The 22,404-nt window shown below is 37.1% G+C and overlaps 1 protein-coding gene across 1 annotated transcript in view; it reads left to right on the forward strand.

Annotated features, from left to right (window-relative positions):
* vps8 (VPS8 subunit of CORVET complex) overlaps positions 1–22,404 on the forward strand; it is a 132,292-nt gene that overhangs the window by 76,392 nt on the left and 33,496 nt on the right. The window contains exons 36-39 of the mRNA XM_082165363.1: positions 2,165–2,254; positions 8,324–8,512; positions 8,640–8,721; positions 9,126–9,208. Coding sequence (XP_082021489.1) covers positions 2,165–2,254; positions 8,324–8,512; positions 8,640–8,721; positions 9,126–9,208 — 444 coding nt within the window. The remainder of the gene's footprint in view (positions 1–2,164; positions 2,255–8,323; positions 8,513–8,639; positions 8,722–9,125; positions 9,209–22,404) is intronic.

Consider the following 22,404-nt stretch of genomic DNA (forward strand, 5'->3'; position numbering starts at 1 on the left):
TCTAGTTGGTCAGTGAAAACATTGGACATTTTTTATTTGTACTTTTGTCAGTTAAATAATGGTTCAAGAGAATTCACAAATCACTGATTCTTGATTATAATGCATTTAACAATATGTCCCAGCTTTTCTGGTAATGAGGTTGTAGTATGCAGAGGCTGCAGATTTCCAGAGAATTCGAAAGCCCATAATTCTCAAAGCTCTACAAATCCCCTTTACCTTGAATGTTTTCATCCATCCATTTTCCAAACCACTTGTACTTGTTTATTATATATTTGGGGTAATTTGTTAATGCTTTCTGCTACCAAAAAGTACTTTCACCCCAATGTAACATTCTTCACTAAAATCAGACAAATTCAGTGGTTCTACAGATAGTGACAGATTTGAAATGCTCTTTATGGCCAGCACTCTATTAATAACCAGACACACACGTGCCCCACACAATAAGCAATCCTCAAGTGAAGTGAGACTTTAGAGAGTTGATTCCCAGAATTTTAACTCTTTGATAAGCTAAAGATCAAGTTGATAAGCACAAACGATACATAGCACACACATTCATTGGATAAAATAGGTGTGGTATTTTTCCATCAATACTTTTCAGTACCCTCCAGGGGCAGCTTTGCACATTTTTTTTAATGCAGATAATATGAGAACTCACAAATGTTGTGTTTTAGAGAAGCTCACATGAGTTTTGTCAGCACATATTGAAAAGTATATTTTGCATACAGACACTGACATATTGTGCTTCCTGACCATTTATTTTATTATTTAGGCAACCCAATTTGCTAAAGGAATTCAAATAATGACTCAAATGCAGCCAGCAAATCTATGCTGAACACAATTTGCACACTTCTTCTGAGTACCAGGCTATCGAGGATGTAACAGGTTACTGCAATCTGGCATACATTACTCTGATTGTACTGCACTCCTGTGATCCAGACTCCTGGATTGGCTTATTAAAATTGTGCAAAATATGTTTGACTACTGCAGGAATCTGAATATATGTCCAGTCATAACATGAACAACTGCAATGATCAATAACATTTTTACAAAATAATTTTTATAATGAATGTATATCCTGGTTATTCTTTGCAAGTCATAGAAAGTCAATTCAAATCTCTTTAACCAAAAGAAGACATTTGCAAAATATTTCAGCTATTTTTGTCCATGCAATAAAGTTCTTTAGTCAAAAAGAGTGAGAGTTTGCAATTTAAGTAGTGTGATGCTAATTGCCAGCAGGCAGATAGTTTGTGAATAAGGCACAATCTATAATGAGCCAAATTTACATAAAAAGAAAGCATGTTTACGCAGAAAAATTTGAGAGTGACTTCAGTGTGACCACATTTAGCGACTGTTTAAACTGGATTACGAGTGATTAGTAAATAAGACCGTTTTTGCACAGAAATACAGATGATTACTGAATTCACCGCTCAAATTACAGGTTTGGCAGGGCAGGTTGGGATTAGTAGACCACACACTATCTAATCAATCAACATGAAACCACTGATACAGTGAGTAAAGGTTGCTTGCCAATCTGATGTAATTAGGGTGCCAGCTGACAGGCTCAGGCAGAAAAATGCCTGGAGGAATGAATGAATGAATAATGGAGGGAGGGAAGATATCTGCCGTGCTTAAGCGCTCAGACAGACAGACAGACAGACAGAGGCAGAAGAGAGAATCAATACCGTTACAGAGGCTGAGTGGCACCTGCTAAATATTTGAACAGACAGCTTGCACACGCACATACATATAAAGCATCTCTAAAATCCTGCCATCTCGCCTTATGCTTGTTTCTCTGCTCTTTGTATATGTGTCCATATCTAGACCCATCTGCTTGCTACTGTGTCTCTGTCAGTCTGCATTGTCGTTTTTCTCTGTGCACTCTCATACCTGCCCTGTTTTTGTATTCATGGATTGAACTGTATTCATAGATTCCTGTTTTTGTGTTTCTCTGCCTTCTGCATAACCCCCTTTAGTTCCAAAATGTTTTTGAATGTTTCATTGTGGAAATGGTTTTTCGGTAACAAACAGTCTCACCTAAACACACTGTCTCAATCTGAGTCTGTTCGTCATGTGGGCGGCTCGGAGTGGATCATTTGTCTTGATAATCTTGACAATTTGACTGCAACACAATTGACTGTCTTATCTCTGTCTTGTCTAATCACAGATCACAGAGAAACACAACCTGCATGAGGCCACAGCCTTCCTGCTGGAGAGGAAGGGAGATGTACAGGGAGCTTTTGAAGTTCTGCTACAGGTTTGAGTTCCTCACACCACACAAGCCTGCAGCAAGTGGATCCATGTTAGCTTAAAATGCTTATTAGCTGCTTTGAATGGCATTTGCTCCATTATGACTGAAATACAATAACAAATAATTGTAGCCTCTTTTTCCTATTTGTAGTGGCGATGAGTGGTACCCGGTGGGGTCTTCTGCTGTTGTAGCCCATCCGCCTCAAGGTTGTGCGTGTTGTGGCTTCACAAATGCTTTGCTGCATACCTCGGTTGTAACGAGTGGTTATTTCAGTAAAAGTTGCTCTTCTATCAGCTTGAATCAGTCGGCCCATTCTCCTCTGACCTCTAGCATCAACAAGGCATTTTCGCCCACAGGACTGCCGCATACTGGATATTTTTCCCTTTTCACACCATTCTTTGTAAACCCTAGAAATGGTTGTGCGTGAAAATCCCAGTAACTGAGGAAAATTGTGAAATACTCAGACCGGCCCGTCTGGCACCAACAACCATGCCATGCTCAAAATTGCTTAAATCACCTTTCTTTCCCATTCTGACATTCAGTTTGGAGTTCAGGAGATTGTCTTGACCAGGACCACACCCCTAAATGCATTGAAGCAACTGCCATGTGATTGGTTGATTAGATAATTGCATTAATGAGAAATTGAACAGGTGTTCCTAATAATCCTTTAGGTGAGTGTGTATATATATATATATATATATATATATTTATAATAAATATATATATATATATATATATATATATTTATAATAAATATATATATATATATATATATATATATATATATATATATATATATATATATATATATATATATGTATATATACATATATACATAATTGATTTGTTAAGACCAGCAATTTTCTGCATTAAATAATTTTTTAGTATATGGATGATGATGATTATAATTATACAATTATATTATAATAAATCCATGTAAATGATTTTTATTTGGAAATTTGCTATAACACTGTGAGCACAGGCAGTCAGCGCATGCTCTGGGACTCTGTGTCTGACAAATGCACCACATTTTTTATCAGGATTACATTGAACAGGTCTTTTACATATGATGCATTCTTGCATTTAACTCTCAAAGAGATAGTTCACCAAAAAATTTAAATACTGTCATCATTTACTCACCCTCATGTCGTTCCAACCCCTTAAGACAATGTTCAAAACAGAATATATTTTTAATGAGACCTCCATTTAACCTCCGTTTTAGTCACTAAAACTTAAAAGATCCAAAAAAGGTTATGGTAAAGGCATCGTAAAACAAATTCATATGAGTTGAGTGGTTTAATGGTCTTGTGAAGAGATATGATTTCTTTATAAGATGAACGGATTAAATTTATTTACATGTAAACAATGGGAGGAACCTTGTATTCCAGACTAAACTAGTGGTAATGCATCTGATTGTTGAAACCACAAATGTAGATTTTACTCCTCCCAAACTGTATAAAAAATAAAAAAAAACCTGTGAGAGCTTGTTATAGGCTATATGACGTTAAACACGCTTCGCCGCAGATGAGCAGCTGAGTATCTCTTCAGCAAGCCAACGTGCAAACTGACGCAAATGAAACTGAAAGTCGCAGATGCTTAAAACACAATCATCTTCATTAAAAGTATTGAGACTAAATGATCTAACCAGTGCTTATGCCGCCTCTCTCTCTTTGCGGCATTTCATCTTGAAATTAACTGATGATAAATAAAATGCAGCTCATATCTGTTGCTTTCGTTGACGTGAACTCCGTTAAGTTCAAGTTCAAGTTCAATTTATTGTCAATTCTTACTCTATGTACAGAACATAAAGAAGATTGAAATTTCGTTTCCCTCAGACCCATGGTGTTAAAATCCCCAACACAACACTAGACAATTATTAAAAATTATATATAAAATCACAATACAAACATTCGGCACATGATCATTTCAATAAGTTAAAAGTATAATAGCAGCAATTTTTTTAAAGTGTCTAGTGCATTGTGTTCGTATGTATGTATCTATGTGTGTGCGCGCACATGTTTGTATGTATGTGTGTGTATGTGCATGTGTGTGTGTATACATGCTTGTATGCGTGTGTATATACATGTGTGCATATCCATTTACTATTATAACAAAGAGTCAAAGTTCAGTGCAGAGAGGGAAGTACTAAAAAGGCAGGAGGAAGAGAGTTCAATTTCCTGACGGCCTGGTGGATAAAACTTTTTGTCAGTCTAGTGGTTCGGGCCTGCAGGCTCCGAAACCTCTTCCCAGATGGCAAAAGTCTAAAAAAGCCGTGTGAGGGGTGGGTGGGATCACCCACTATGCTGAGTGCTTTTTTGATTAATTGGGAATTATAAATGTCATTGAGGGGAAGCAATGTAGCACCTACGATTTTTCCGGCTGCATTCACTATACGCTGCAGCATTTTCTGGTTGTGAGTAGTGGAATTACCAAACCACACAGTGATGCAGCATGTCAGGACGCTCTCAATGGTACCACGATAAAAAGAGCACATGATGGGTGCCGGGGCTCTAGCTTTCTTCAGTTAGCGCAGAAAATAAAGGCGCTGTTGGGCCTTATTAGCCAGTGATGCGGTGTTAGTAGACCAGGAGAGGTCCTCTGTTATGTGCACACCCAGGAACTTGGTGCTGCTTACTCTCTCCACAGCAGCACCATTGATGGTCAAAGAAGGGTGCTGGGTAATGAGCTCTCCGGAAGTCCACAACAATCTCCTTTGTTTTCTCTACGTTTAAACAGAGGTTGTTTTCTCTGGACCACCTGGCCAATTGGCACACTTCATTTCTGTAGTTTGTCTCTTCATTGTTATTGATGAGACCCACCACAGTTGTGTCATCCGCAAACTTAATAAAACGATTTGTGCTGTACATTGGTGAACAGTCATGGGTTAGTAGAGTAAAAAGCAGGGGGCTAAGAACACATCCCTGGGGAGCCCCTGTGTTCAATATGATGGTGCTAGATGTGTTTTTACCAACCCGAACTGCCTGTGGTCTTCCAGTAAGAAAGTCCAACAACCAGTTGCACAGAGAGTTGTTTAGGCCAAGCTGGTCCAGTTTCTGTATTAACTGCTGTGGAATGATGGTATTAAAAGCCGAGCTAAAATCTATAAAAAGCATTCTCACATAAGAGTTCTTTGTTTCCAAGTGAGAGAGGGCTGAATGAAGAGCAGTAGAAACTGCATCATCGACGGATCGGTTGGCCCGATAGGCGAACTGGAAAGGATCCAGGGAAGGAGGAATAATGTGTTTGATATGTTGCATGACTATCCGTTCAAAGCACTTCATGACAATAGGAGTCAGTGCGACTGGGCGATAGTCGTTAAAGACAGATGGGGTTGATTTCTTTGGAATTGGTATTATTGTAGTAGTTTTAAAGCATGTAGGTACAACAGCCTGGCTCAGAGAAATATTAAAGATGTCCGTAAAGACATCTTTGAGCTCTCCTGCACAATTCTTTAGCACCCGACCAGGTATATTGTCTGGACCAACTGCTTTTCGAGTGTTGATCTTGGAGAAGGATCTCATCACGCTGGTCGGAGAAAGACACAGAACCTGGTCGTCATAAGGTGGTATGATCTTCTGTGCATGGGTGGAGTTGTGTGCTTCAAAGCGTGCAAAGAAGTTATTGAATTCATTTAGCAAAGAGATGTCACTATCACAGGTCTTTGTTGAGGGCTTGTAATCCGTGATTGTCTGGATTCCCTGCCACAGTCTCCTTGTGTCTCTACTGTCTTCGAAGTTCTGGGCTATCCTTTTAGCGTACTGTTTTTTTGCCTTTCTGATGCCCCGGGACAGGTTGGCCCTTGCCATTCTCAGGCCCTCATCATTACCAACTCTGAAGGCAGCATTTCGTGCCCTCAGTAGGCTATGAACCTCTCCTGTTGGCAATGGCTTCTGATTAGCACGTATGAAGATAGTCTTAGTTACAGTTACATCGTCAATGCATTTGGTGATATAGGCAGTAACTGTCTCAGTATATTCCTGAATATCAGTCTCATAGTTGTAAGTTGCAGCCTTTTTAAACATGTCCCAGTCTGTAGTGGCAAAACAGTCCTGAAGTGCTGAGGAGGCACCTTCTGGCCATACACGTACCTGTCTTTGGATTGGTTTAGTGACTTTTTTAAAGGGTTAGTTCACCCAAAAAATTCAATTTCTGTCATTAATTACTCACCCTCATGTCGTTTCAAACCCGTAGGACCTTCGTTCATCTTCGGATCACACATGACGATATTTTTGATGAAATCCGAGAGCTTTCTGTCCCTCCATAGATTGCAAGGCTATCAGCGCAGACGACAGAACATTATTTTCAACTTGATGTTTTATTCTCCATCATTCAATACATTTTGCCTATACATAAATGAACCTTTATGAATTAATTAATTAATTAATTAATTAATTAATGAGGCGCTTATATAACATAACTTTATGTTATGTCATCGCAGATTAAAATCTGTAAATCAAAATATCTATATTATGAAGAAAAGCCCAAGGCTCTATCGCCTAATGCCCTAAATGATGTGCCGTGTCTTTGGGCGGATTGCTGAGGTGGATTTCCTGCAACAGCCATTTTAGGATTGTTTATGATTTGGTATTAGTGACTTAGGAGTCCTCTTGACTACCCCTAACTTTTCACAGATTTAGGAGCTGAATTTTTTTTTCCTTTTACTCAAATGAAATTAAAAAGGTGTACTTAATACTTTTACTGGAGTAAAAGTTTGAATTGAGTATCTATACTTTTACTCAAGTACTTGATTTGTGTACTTCATCCACCACTGCTTCAGAGTGGTGACCATACACCTTTGCATCGATGGAAACTTGGAAACGATGGAAAGAGGGTCAGCAGTTTCTGAGAATAACTATCACAGAGAAGTTAGTCTGATCTTGTCACACCAACACTGAGGTAAAAAAATAAGAATAAAAAGCATGTCAGCGGATTTTCTCCACAAATTAGAGTTGTTTGGCATGCCATCACATCCTGGTCAGCATTTGCAAGTGCACTATTATAAGTATCCTGAGGCATATCAGAGCATAGTGTTGGAACTGCACTGCCCCGAAGTATAAAGTACTCAAGAGAGTGGTGCAGTCAGTAGATCTTATTACTGGACCTTAAACATTAAGGACAGGATGTTTACAAATAGATGTTTAATGAAGACCAAGACTATCCTTAATTCTGTTGTGTTGCATAATTTCACTGCTGCTACTGGAAAATGCTATCAGAGCATCTAATTACAGTAAAATACTTTGTAACAGATGTCACCATCATGTAGTCACCAGTCTCAATGTATCCATTGGGAATCACCATAATAATGTATGACCATAGACTAATGTCTAAAGTACCACTACTTCGCCAACTGCTTTTGAATGCAGTGTGTATGTGCATGCACACTCTGCGATGAGTTCTCTCGCTTTGTGGTAATGTGTTCACAAGATAAAACAATCAAATGCTCTTCTTGTTCAAAATGCCCGTCTTGGCGAGGTATTGAAGTAGACAGTTTGTCTTAAGTAAATGTAAATGAAAGTTGTTTCATCTTCTGTTGGATTCATAGTGTTAAGGTGCGGTCACATTTGGAAATTTTGGTACAATTTCACAAGCATAAAGGGTCCATTGTCTATTGTCTATTGTCAATAGTGTAATGGTGTATGAATCATAGCTCACACAAAAATAATTAATCAAACCAAGCAGCTGTGTGGTGAATCCTGCAAAATCTGCTTGCTGGGAATCCTGGAAAGACTTTTGCCCTCACACGAAATTCCAGATTATGCAGATTCCTATTGATATGACTGGATTTCGCCTGTAAAAATGGCAGAACAACAGTAAATGTGAAAACACCTTAAAAGTATGATATCAGCTTTCAGTTTAACTGAAAATGTTTGGAATATTGTTACTGTACTAATGTAATGCTAGCCATGGCAGAATCGGCATCTCTTTTTTAAGCACTGATTTAGATTTTGCAAAGAATGGATTTACTCATAAAGTTCATTTAGATGTTGTTTCAGAGAACAGTGTCTTAAATATCCTTGGTGAGACAGAAAGGGCAGGTGGAAATGCACTATTGATCTGTTGATCTCTGCTTCTCAGACCCTGAAGGGCAAACTGCACAAACTTGCCCTAAAAGGCTCAGAGGCAGACAAGCCCGACGACGACGATGAGGAGGAGGAGACAGGCAATGAAGTGCAGAGTCTGTTACAAATAGTGGATGAAGCTCTGCATGACATCATTGCTTTGTGTCAGAGGAGCTCGCACGGTCTCAACCAGCAGCAGAGAGAGGTGTGTGTGCAGTCCCAACAACCTGTGTTGTTTTTCATGAACAGGATGTATTGATCTTCTTATTCACTGTTTTACATGTCTCTCTCTCGCTTTGTGTGTGTGTATATCAATCTCCTGTCACTCTCAGGCTCTGTGGTTTCCTCTCCTCGAGGCGATGATGTCACCACAGAAACTACTCAAAGGTGCCGATGCCAAACACACTTCAGACGGTGAGACACAAACACACAAGCACACAAGTGGTCCTCAACCTCTGTAACTCCAAGGCCCCAAATAATTTTTAAGTATTTCTTGCTTTACTTCTGAAATGATGATAAGGATGCTTTTTAAAAAAATATATATAAAAAATAATAGAAACTATAGTTGTCTATAGATTAAATATATATGCAGCCGCGGCCTTCAAGTTGAGTCGGATATATTGCGTTTACAATTTCCGAGCACATAAATTACCAAGTGAATCCGTATTTACTAGTAGAAAATTCCAAATTCTAGATGCATTTGCATACTGTGCATTTATAAGTGATAAAAAGAGAAAATAAATGTTATATATATATATATATAGCCTATGGGGTGAAAAAGGGCTCAGTCAATCCCAATTGTTTCTTTCTTTCCTCAGCGCTAAAAGAGCTCACTATGAAAGTCTTAAACAGCATGTCCAGTTTTATTGCCCCACCTGCCATCATTCAGCGCATCCTACAGGTAAGCAGATATTTTTTAACACCTCCTACAGCTAGTTTTACAACTGGGCTGTTTAATGTGTGCCTGTTACTAAATGGCAGCCATTGTGTGCGCATTCAGGCATGCATCGCTGTGTTCCAGTAATTGTGGCATGTATGAGATTGAGATATTATTGTTCTGTTGGGTATGTGGGATTTGTTTGGAAAGACTTGAAACCTTCTGACTTGACAATAGGATTGCAGGCTCAAGCTCAAAATCCCATGGTTCTTATTTGTGCAAAAACATTTGCACAGATTCTGCATTCGACTGCTCCAGATATATCAACAGATCAGTCATCTTGGAATGTTTTAAAATTAGTTTTTGTCATGCACTTTCACACAATCCGCTCTTGATCCTTATATTTAGATTGATGGAAAAACTGCAGAAGCTGAACAGCAAATTTGCTTTCCAATGGCTCTTCCAGCTCCAGAGTCTTGTGTAGCTGTTTCAAACACACACACACACACACACACACACATTTTTCTTTCCATGAGATCGATGCCACAGCTCAAGAATAGGTTGAGGCTTTGGGCAGTGGAAGACCTTTATCTGTTTTCATCTGCACATATTCAGTCCTGTCAGCTTTCCCCCATCGATCTTCCGGTCTCCCCTCTCCTTATCAGTGCTATTACATCAGCACTCTGCTGTTCTGCTTCAAACTGCTGTCTTTAGAACTTCTAGGATTTCTTTTGAACCCGTGCTTATTATTATTTTGTATTTATTATTTAGTGGTTTGCAAATATACTGTTCAGTTCAAAGTTTTGGGGTCAGTAAGGATTTTTGGTAACACTTGATAATGGGTAGTAACACTTGATAAACAGTAAGAAAGCACTTTTAATTCATTTTCAAACTATTAACTATTGTGTGATATACAAATAGTGAGTTCTTCATTTATTTTCCACTTTAATTGACAAATTATTTTTGCTTAATTAACTCATACATAATGTGTTAGATAATGGTTTTTAACCACACCTGATGTAGCTGATAACTGATGTACCATTTTAAACTGGTAATAAAGGATTTGTTATTAGGATTAAACTCTAGATTAGGTCATGTTAAATACTAAATTGCCAACAATTAAGTGTTTTAACCCTTAAATGCATGAATGTTTCGACAGTCGTTATTACATATTCGGGTCTTTTGCAACCTGGATCTATATCGAACACGGATGGCTCTCTAATTGCTGCTATAGTATAAAACTTTCTTGGATTTTTTTTTTTTTATAACAATAATAAAAAAAAAAAATCGGCTAAAGCATATTTCGTTACTTTTTTTAACTTGGAAGAGTTCCATTAAAGCAAAGGTTTTTTTTAACATCATCGCTGTCATCGTCAAAGCGAATTTCCCCAGGACATTTAACATCTGGCTCAAATTCGCAATCTCAACCATCTTCTCAACTATAATTTTCAATATTTTTACAATTAATATTTTGATTGCTGAGAGCTTCTTCACCAGATCTACCATCAAGTGACAGTGACACTAATATTTTATTTGCAGTATTTGCTCTGCAGTAAATCGCTAAGACATTTAAAGTGTTGCTGATGATTTTTGTGTATTTGTTTGTTTTATGGCTGTGGTAATTATGAGTGAAACATCACATCATCATTTTTTGTCAGACATCAGACAATCGCCAGCTTGAGGATTAAAGTTGAATTGCTCTTAATGAGTCATCAGAGATTTAACCTGTTAACCAGCAGGAGGACGCTGGTGCAATGAAGTGTTCTTTGTTTACACTAGTTAAGTTATTATTAGTTTTAATGTAAAAAAAAGTAAAAAATAAATGTAATCAACTTGATAAACTATACATCATTAACCCTCTGGGGTCTGAGGTGTTTTCTGTGCACTGGAGGTGTTTTGACATGCCCTGAAATGTGTTCTTATTTCTGTTACTTGTAACATTTTCATGGCTAAAGTCTGATTACACTGTATTTATTCAGCACAAACTCTGCTAGAATAATATGTGAGCAGCATGTATGTAAAAGTTTGTAGTTTTCAGAAAATTGTTTATGCCTGGTTTGTGAAAAAGAAAAAAGTAGGTCACTGAAATATGGCCATTCCTGAAAAGAGTTCCTGTTCAACATACCTGTCATTTCCATGGTGTTTGCTTCTTCATTTTACTATGTTCATGTAGATGCTTGCTGGGCGCTCTCAAAGAAAAACAGTTTGAAGAGACTTGTGTAAATGTTTAAGTCAGCAGGACTGATCAGTGGCATCTGGTCCCTGTAAAAAAACAACAGGCTGCGTAGTGCGTGGGTGTGGTTACGTTAGAGATAATGAGCAAGACTTGAGAAACTGAACCTTGTTTAGGTTTCATACAGATTACATAAACAGAGAATATTTGTTTTTGATATAAATTACTTAATTTAAAAGTAGACACTTCAAGCTTTCTAAAGACATATCTCTCATGTCTGTATTAGCTGAGTTACAGTTCATTTTCAGACGCGTTTCAGAATGGACTTCACTGAGAGAGAGACGACAAAACATGCATGTTTTATTTTTTTAAATTTTTTTTGATAAGCACAACATTTTGTTTTTATTGTGAGTGTACACAAATAAAAGTAGACATAACAGTTTATAATGATGTATAACTTATCTGTATGACAAAAATCGGCAGACTTACTTGAATCTCTTTCGCATTGATAAGAAAAAAAGCGGGGGGAAAAACCTGTGGGGGTTATTGTTTTCAACTAAAAGAAAACCTTAAGATATAATGTAAGCTTATTGTGTGTATTGCCAAATCATACGTTTGTACAGAAATGGTGACAAAGCATAATCATAAAAAAAAAAAAATTATTTTTCATTAAACTTAAGTTAAATAAACAAATATTTTTATATTCTTTTTTTATGAGCCCAAATATTCGTTTTTTTTTTTTTTTTTTTTTTTTTAATGCCCATCCCTACCCTACTGGGACCATGTAGTGGTCCTATAGGATTCTTAATAGAATCCCCATTTGAGCCTTTGGAGTTAGTTTCAGAGACAACTTTGACTCTTAAAGTAGATATGTTGTTGGTGCTTACATCACTAAAGAGAGTAGGAGACCTTCAGGTCTTTGTTGTAGTCTCCTCTTGCATACACTTTTCACCAGGTTATGTCACACATCAGATCGGACTACATCCCAAGTTCCTTCTTCAGTTCCTCAGCCGGTTACTTTACATGCTTGCTTTCCTCCTCCTCATAATGTTGGAGCAAGAAAGCCCTCACATGACGCCAATGTAGAGACTTCAGTTTATAAACTCTGAATTAACTATATTTGCAAATGATTTACTAGTTCTTTATTACAGTTTATCAAGTCAAGTCACCTTTATTTACAGTGTATCCGGAAAGTATTCACAGCGTTTCACTTTTTCCACATTTTGTTATGTTACAGCCTTATTCCAAAATGGATTCAATTCATTATGTTCCTCAAAATTCTACGAACTATACCCCATAATGGCAACGTGAAAGAAGTTTGTTTGAAATCTTTGCAAATTTATTAAAATAAATATGAAATAATATTAAAAATAAAAACCGAAAAAAATCACATGTACATACGTATTTACAGCCTTTGCTCAATACTTTGTTGAAGCACCTTTGGCACCAATTACAGCCTCAAGTTTTTTTTGAGTATGATGCTACAAGCTTGACACACCTATTTTTGGCCAGTTTCTCCCATTCTTTGCAGAACCTTTCAAGCTCCATCAGGTTAGATGGGGATAGCATTTGTCGGTGCACAGCCATTTTCAGATCTCTCCAGAGATGTTCAATCGGGTTCAAGTCTGGGCTCTGGCTGGGCCACTCAAGGACATTCACAGTTGTCCCATAGCCTTTGTTATCTTGGCTGTGTGCTTAGGGTCATTGTCCTGTTGAAAGATGAACCGTCGCACCAGTCTGAGGTCCGGAGTGCTCTGGAGCAGATTTTCCATCAAGGATGTCTCTGTACACTGCTGCATTCATCTTTCCCTCGATCCTGACTAGTCTCCCAGTTCCTGCCGCTGAAAACATCCCCACAGCATGATGCTGCCACCACCATGCTTCACTGTAGGGATGGTATTGGCCAGGTGATGAGCAGTGCCTGGTTTCCTCCAGACATGACGAACTCCAGGCGTGCTGTCATGTACTTTTTACTGAGGAGTGGTTACCGTCTGGCCACTCTACCATACAGACCTGATTGGTGGAGTGCTGCAGGGATGGTTGTTCTTCTGGAAGGTTCTCCTCTCTCCACAGAGAATCGCTGGAGCTCTGTCAGAGTGACCATCGGATTCTTGGTCACCTCCCTATAGGCCCTTCTCCTCCGATTGCTCAGTTTGGCCAGGCAGCCAGCTCTAGGAGGAGTCCTGGTGGTTCCAAACTTCTTCCATTTACAGATGATGGAGGCCACTGTGCTCATTGGGACCTTCAATGATGCAGACATTTTTCTGTACCCTTCCCCAGATCTGTGCCTCGATACAATCCGGTCTCGGAGGTCTACAGACAATTCCTTGGACTTCATGGCTTGGTTTGTGCTCTGACATGCACTGGGACCTTATATAGACAGGTGTGTGCTTTTCCAAATCATGTCCAATCAACTGAATTTACCACAGGTGGACTCAAATCAAGTTGTAGAAACATCTCAATGATGATCAGTGGAAACAGGATGCACCTGAGCTAAATTTTGAGTGTCATGGCAAAGGCTGTGAATACTTATGTACATGTGATGTTTTTATTTTTAATACATTTGCAAAGATTTCAAACAAACTTCTTTCACATTGTCATTATGGGGTATTGTTTGTAGAATTTTGAGGAAAATAATGAATTTAATCCATTTTGGAATAAGGCTGTAACAAAACAAAATGTGGAAAAAGTGAAGCACTGTGAATACTTTCCGGATGCACTGTATATAGCACTTTATAGAATACAGATCGTTTTAAAGCAGCTTTACAGTGATAACTGGAAAATGATTCAGCTGTACAGCAGCTGTAAAAGAAAATAGTGTCATTGTTCAGATGAAGTCAGTTCAGTGTTGATTCATTTCCGTTGTAAAGATCATTGATTATTAAATTAGTTCCATTCGGCTATAAAGCAGCTCTGCACAAAACACAGTGATGTCATTGTCCAGTTCAGTTCAGTTCTCATCGAATAGTGTCAGTGCAGTCAAATCAATATTGTTGAATAACTGTATACTTATTATAAAATGTTAGGATGCATTAAATTGACCAAAGTAAAGAATGCAAATAAAATGTAATTAGATTTAGATTCAGTTTCAAATAAATGTGGTCCTATTCAAAGAAAAGTTTCTATTCATCAAATAATCCTCAAAATGTGTCATGGTTTCCACAAAAATATTAGACGGCACAAAATTGATAATAGTACGAAATATTTTTGGAGCACCAAATCAGATTATTTAGATTGATTTTTAAAATTATATAAGACTGAAGACTGTAGTAATGGCTTCAGAAAAAATCCCATCATTACATGAAAAAATATATATTTTAAAATAAATAAAAATAGAACTGGCAATTTAAATTGTATTAATATTTGACAGTATTACTGTTGTTCAAATAAATGCAGTCTTGGTGAGCATAAGAGACTTCTTGATTAACACTTAAAGGGATAGTTCACCCAAAAATGAAAAGTATGTTATTAATTACTCACCCTTCATGTCATTCCAAACCCGTAAGACTTTCATTCATCTTAGGAACACAAATTAAGATATTTTTGATGAAATCCGATGGCTCAGAGGGGGCTCCATTGACAGCTATTTAATTAACACTTTGAAGTTCCAGAAAGGTAGGAAACACATTGTTAAAATAGTCCGTGTGACTACAGTAGTTGAACCTTAATTTTATGAAGCGACGAGAATACTTTTTGTGCGCCAAAAAAAAAAAAAACGACTTTATTCAACAACACGCATTCACAAGAGCACCACGATGTATGCGTGTGGAAAGACGTGATCCTCTGTTATACAGCGAGATACATGTGTTGTGTCGTCTCATCGTCTGAATTATCCAAACTTTCAAGATATGGCATGACAATATCACAATCGATGCAGCACACACTCTCCTGTTCAGTAGGCATCACTTGGCAACGATGACATCTACACCACCAGCTCTCCATTGCTCTCGTGAGCACCACAGAGACTGATACGGAAGAGAAGAAATTCTTGAATAAAGTCTTTTTTTTTTTTTTGGTGCACAAAAAGTATTATCGTCGCTTCATAAAATTAAGGTTGAACCACTGTAGTCTCATGGACTATTTTAACGATTTCTTTCCTACCGTTCTGGGCCTTCAAAGTAAATAGCTGTCAATGGAGCCATCGGATTTCATCAAAAATTTCTAAATTTGTGTTCCGAAGATGAACGAAGGTCTTACGGATTTGGAATGACATGAAGGTGCGTAATTAATGACAGAATTTTCATTTTTGGGTGAACTAAACTTACTGACCCTAAACTTTTGAATGGTACTGTACATCGCAGAGAAACACACATTTACTGAAAATAAATATTTGCTGTCACTACAGTTTTTTGTTATTATACAGGACATGTTCATGTTAATTTTGATTCAGGGATAGTCTCTTTTTGTGGCCCATGTTGATTCATTAATCTCCCTGCCTCAGCATCTATCTGAGAAGCTCTGGTTCTGCCCGGCTGCTGATGGTGACATTTGATGGCATTTGCTCACAGTGTGTAATCATTAGTACACTGCTGTGAATGCAAATGCAACTCTGACAGGGAACAGAAAAGGTTATAAGGAACCCTATCAAGTTATACTAACAGATGATCGCGATCAATATATTACATAATCAACAGGTGTTGTCTTGAATGTGCACTTACATCTGGGCACATGCAGCTGTATGCACTGTGCATGCTGTGAACGCTTGCTTATTGATGTATTATTGTTTTCATTATGATGTAGTTCATGGCGTACATTTGATTTCCAATTTGTTTGCACTCCACAACAGAAATACAAGAAGGGGTCATGGGGTGGTGGTCTATATACAGGACATGTGTGACATGTCACAGTTCCAGTCTGCTCAAAGCTGATCATCAGCTAGTCCAGGCTGGTCTAAGTTGTTAACTACGGTGTCAACAAAAAATGTCAACAATGATGTACTCAATTTTTTTCGTGAAACATTTTTACACTTAAGAATGAGCACATTTTAATGCAGTGAAATCAATTAAATATACCTTATGAAATTATGTTAATGTAAGTTTAAAAAAAAATAACCATGGTACCATGACAAATAAAACTGAGTAGACCCAATGAGTTATGGTAACTCATAAATATTGGCTTTTACTTGTTCGACTGTTTCCCGAAACTGTAGTAACTTAGTTGCTCATCCAGTGTTCAAACCACATTGGTTCAGCAATATAGAACCGCCATTAATGATGTCAAGCAGGAGATGGAGTAAAAAGTAAAAAGTCCACATGAAATCAAAATTGACCATATTTACTTTGTTAGCAAACAATACTGTTGTCCATTATTCTCTGTTTGGTTTCATTTTCATGGACTTTTATTTTGTTCTAGTAATGTTCACTAATGTTTTCATGGAGATTCATTTAACGAGCCCAGCTTGTCTGCATTTAGTTCATTATTATTGTGTATTTAAGTCCCTCAGTTTGTTTCACTCATTGTCCGGTATTGTTTGTGTCTTTGTGCTTTATCTGAGTTTGATGAATACATTACAATTTGATCTTTTGATCCTTCATCATCATTCAGTCCAAAATGTTTTAGAATATCGGACCTATAAAGAAATAGGGAGATTGCCGCAATAAATGTTGCCCCAGTGAGAGGACGAGAAGGGGTCGTTATGCTGCAGTAATAAGCAGCAAAAAATGGTTTCAACTGTGATGATGATAACTGTTTCTGAAGGATTTTGTACCACTGAAGACTGGAGTAATGGCTGCTGAAAATTCAAAACATTTTATCACAGGAATAAGGTACATTTTAAAATATAAAGCTTATATATATTTTTTTCAGTGAAGTGCATGCTTAGGATAAAGTTTGAAATGTCATATGTGAAGAGAATGTTTATTATTATGTATATACTTATGTATAGAATAACTTCTAGTGTTGTCAAAATTAACACGTTAACGCATGCAATTATTTTTTTTCATTGTAACTCGTTAAAAATATTTAACGCAATTGACAGAGCATCTGTTTTTTTTTCTGTCATCCTTTGGCTGCGCTACGTACATCCAGCCGGTTGTTTTCTCAGAATAAACACTGACAGGGTGATCAGGCTTAAGGGGTTTATTCTGAGATAACATCCGGCTGGATGTACATTATCCCGCTTATTACACGGCTACTTGCCACATAAGTAAATAATTAGACACAAAATATTGATCTGAGTCGAAATATTTTATTAGGTCCTTGCTTTATTAGGCAGTTGCTAGCGCGGCAAGTTCAAAATAGAAGTACATTTAAGGGATACGGTAAAGTCTTACCACTTACCCCTTATTACACAGCATTTCACCACATAAATAATTATGGGGATAAAAGATATTGATTTGATATGAAATGTTGATTTGATATGTTTTAAAATCGTTTATATCTTACAATCCGACAGTGTACAAAACAATTGTTGCAAAATGGCATCAGCTTCGTTTGTATGAAATGAGAGAGAGCGAGTCCACGATACTGGATGGCATAATTAAATAACTGTACACAAAATATTGATTTGACTGAGTTTTAATATTTTATTAGCTCACCAAACGCAAAACTTCCAAGAAGAAAAAAACGTTCCTAGCAAGAGTATAGCGCTGCTGATTCAGTTACCCAAATGAGCCTGTGTTATATGTTTTCAGCGGTTGTTATTGAGGAATAACGTACCGCTGGATGGTGCGATTGACAAATCAGAATCAAGTATTTCACAGATCTGTGTAATAAGTAAGGGATAATGTACGTCCAGCCAGCTGTTATCGCAAAATAAACCCAGACAGGGTGATCAGTTGCATCGGGGTCTTGCATCAGCCTGAAGGGGTTTATTCTGCTATAACAACCGGCTGGATGTATATTATCCCGCTTATTACACGGCTACTTGCCACATAAGTAAAATAATTAGACATGAATTATTATTCTGAGTCAGACATTTTAAAGTGCCATTTTATTAGCTCTTTAAATGCAAAGCTTCTGTGGAGAGAGCAGTTGCTAGAAAGCGCTGACTTCAGTAACCCAGATGAGCCCGTGTTATCTGTTTTTAGCGGTTGTTTTCGGGGGATAACATACAGCTGGATGGCGCGATTGATCAATCAGAATCAAATATTCCACAGAGCCGTGTAATAAAGTATACGATCACGCTATTATTCTTTAGTGCTTTTGTGCTAAGTGCTATTAAACCATTAAAGCGCGATGAAAAAAAAGAAAACGCATGTAAAAGAGACATCAGTATCAGTACTGGTATCAGTGAGACTGGCCTTCATTCATTGTGCTTAGTAAAAAAGATGCCATTAAACAAATATTTTTTTATGTTTCTACATTATTTTGGAGATTAATTGTGAAAATATTACAACATTAAAATGCTATATATTTACATTATAAATATATTAAAAACTTTAATGTTAGGTGTGATTAATCACGATGATCAATAATTTTTTTTATCGATTCACAGCACTAAATATACCTTACCTTATAGCTTGACAAATTCAATAAACTAGTGAGTGTGAAAATTGTGTTTTAAGAGACTGCATGAATGAAACTAAATGAAAATGCATTTAGACTGCTCTGTACAGCGTTAAAAAGTCTAAACACATGGTATACTTTTGTTTTTATACATTTTGTCTATGCAGAGTAATATTGCACTAATTTAAAAATAGTATATATAACTATAAATAGTAGCTCATAGTACCATATACCGATTAGAGAGATGCACCATTATGCAGGTGATAGTTCCATAGCAGCAGTAATAGCTCATTTAAGTTTTTGTGTTATATAGTAAAGAGTGAAGTTTACTGAGTTGTGTTTTCATTCTTCCACTAGAACATGTGTTTGATTTAGGCTTGGGAGAGACCTGAGCTCCAGGGATCTGATATTCCAGATGTTTGTGTGAGTGATGATCTCTGCTGAAGGAGAGCAGTTTTGGCCTTGGGCATTGTGCTGCATTTATCTTTTTGCATGTGGAGAAAGTAGAATATAACTACAAAGTTGAATGTTTACATTACAAAGTTTTGTTCCTCATTCTCTCCATACAGGATCAATAAAGTACCTTGCTGTAACACAAAGAACATAAAAAACAAATCAGCATTTGCATTTTTACAGCATATTAAAATTGTCCCTTTTTGAGGGTCAGTAAAACGCGTGTGTGTCCCTTTAAAGAGGTGTTAGTGAGGCCAGCAGGGGGTGTTCACCCTGTGGTCTGTGTGGATCCTAACGCCCCAGAGATGTTAAACCGAGGTCCTGACTCTCTGTGGTCATTAAAAATCCCAGGATGTCCTTCGAAAAAGAGTTGAGGTGTAACCCCGGCATCCTGGCTCAATGGCCCCTGTCCATCATGGCCTCCTAATCATCCCATTATACTGATTGGCTTCATCACTGTCTCCTCTCCACCAGTAAGCTGGTGTGTAGTGGGTGTTCCTGCGCAATATGGCTGCCTTCGCATCATCCAGGTGGATGCTGCACATTGGTGGTGGTTGAGGAGATTCTCCCCTTCCATATGTGAAGCGCTTTGAGGACCCAGAAAAGCGCTATTAAATGTAACAAATTATTATTATTATTATTAAATGCAAATGAGCTGCTGCTCCCGGCACAGAGGGCGGAGCTTCAAGAGTTTGTGTGTTAGCAGCTCTGATTACCTCTTGCAGACAAGCACTAAAATGTCAGAAACTGTTCTGCCTTTTATGTTTAAACTGGAGTCGGACAATGATGGAGAGACTCAAGAAGAAGCGACGACATGTAGAATGCAACTGGACGTTTCTGAATGGTTAGATGATGAATTTATGTTGCTGATGTGGAGTTAACTATCTTCAAGTCTTTGATCAACATATTCATAGCCTTTGGGTGCTCGAACCCCTGCCCTATTTCAAAATTAATCAAAAGTGCCCTTCTCAAACAAATATCAATGATAATATTGTGGTCAATAAAACAAAATGCATTTGATTTATAATTAACATGACATTGTGTACAAAACTAAAGTAGCCTAAATTCACGTTTATTTTTACGTTTCTGTCAGTCTGAGGTGTCGCTGGTATAACGTGTTGCTATGGGTTGTGTCAAATTGCATGTGTTTTGCTTGCTTCGGTCTTGACTGACGGGGTCAGTCTCCATTTTCGAGGGTCTGAAACACCGGAGTAGTGTGTGGACGGCAGGCATAACCGTAGCAAAAGTTATGTTTTAAAATGAAAATGTGCATTAGTGCAAACGTAGGCATCCCACAGTCTCCTCGGGAACCAATGGTCTCGAGCCAAATATGGTTCTTTCAGTCAGTACATGGCTCGACGGCAGGAAAAAAATAAACCAAACAATTTTTTTTTTTTTTTTTTTTTTTTATAATTAAAGGTTGTGTGTCGATTCAATAAAAAATCCACATATCACATATTTTAAAATATTACATAATTTATTGAAGCCTGTCTGTCATGTATAATACACCGACCAATCGTCATCTGGCACAAGTTCAAATTTCATTGGACAATGTGAAGTGGAGCGGTAATTTTCCGGTCATTTATAAATAAATCGTTTGAAAATTACATGGATAGATGAATTTTCATTTATGAAGCGATCTGAATGTGCATCGTTGAACTAATAGATGTTAATTGATTACAAAGCACTGCACAAAACCAGCACCAAAAGTAGCAGTAGTATTCAAGTCACTTGTATTTAATCTATATTGATACCCCGTTTACCATTTGATGAAACTATCATAGCCCAGGCCTATTATGTGTAGGCTGACAACAACACGCGAAATGGTGACTTTATTATTTTAAAATCTTTGATGATTTTGAAGCAATACTATAATAGTACAGTACTACTGGTCAAAAAATGTGCACACACATTACTTTTTTTTTTTTTAAAGAAGTCCCTTTATGCGCATCAAGCCTGCATTTATTTGATCAAAAATACAGAAAAAAAATGTATTACAGTTAAAAAAAATGGTCTTCTATTTTAATATAGTTTTTAATATAATTTATTTACTTTCTTAAAACACACTTAAAACGATCTTCCTAGCTTCATTAATTTGTCTTCTAACACAATATAACAGTGGGCAGTTTTAGAATTCCATGGAATATTATTATATATTTTTTTTTGTGTCTTTAAAAACATCCATTTATTCCAGCATTCATATATCACAAACATTTAAGTCCAGAAGAGGGGCGGCAGATCAAATAATTAGCTTTTGAAAATGAACATTTAACAATCAAATGATTTTTGGACAGTAACACATTTGCTGCACACTGGTTTACTTAGTTCAGAAAACACTCTCAGTCACGGATTAATTCACTCAAGAGATTCTGTGTGGCATCTTCCTGGTTTCAGCTCAGCTTTAGCCTGTTGTCCTCACACACGTATCATCACTGAAGAGGCTGGGAATGAAATGTCTGTGCAGACTAATAATATATTATTATTTTGAACAGTTTTTCTGAAGAGCGCTTTCAAAGATGTAATTTCCACCACTTTTCAATTTATGTATTTTATTACAATATAATATTGTAAAACTGATTAGATAAGATTATGTATCAGTCAACAACATCAGTGGCTACCTAATCATGTAACAAAATAAATCTTAATACTTCATGAACTTAATACATTTTTATTTAAAGTTGCTAAATGCCACGAGTTGGGATTTTTGCCTACAGCATTTCATTTTTGCTCAGGTCTATGTTTATTTTTAAAGTCACTATTAATACTTGATTTAAAATACATTTAGATCCACATCATTGGTTGTTTTTTTTCTTAAAAACTGTGTAGTGGTGGAAATGATCGTTTATGGTGGAAAGATTGTTTCTATTTTTTACTTAAATTGCCAGTCCAAAATATTTGTATTATATATAGTCGAGAGATCGACTATTTTTGACTGTCAAAATGCCGGCGTACACAGCTACAGTGAGTTGTTCAAAATCTTTCTTTTTAGAAAACTCTGTGTACACAAACAATGTTCTCAATGCTTGAGTTTATGTGTAGAGCCCCTGGTGATACTTTCATAAGTTTCATGTTGTGTGGAGCCTTCTTAGTGTTTTAGAAATAGCGATTTTTTTGATGCTATCATACTAGTGCCCCAAGCACTCCCATT

This window comes from Leuciscus leuciscus (genome assembly GCF_965113295.1).
Source record: "Leuciscus leuciscus genome assembly, chromosome: 3".
Lineage (NCBI taxonomy): Eukaryota > Metazoa > Chordata > Actinopteri > Cypriniformes > Leuciscidae > Leuciscus > Leuciscus leuciscus.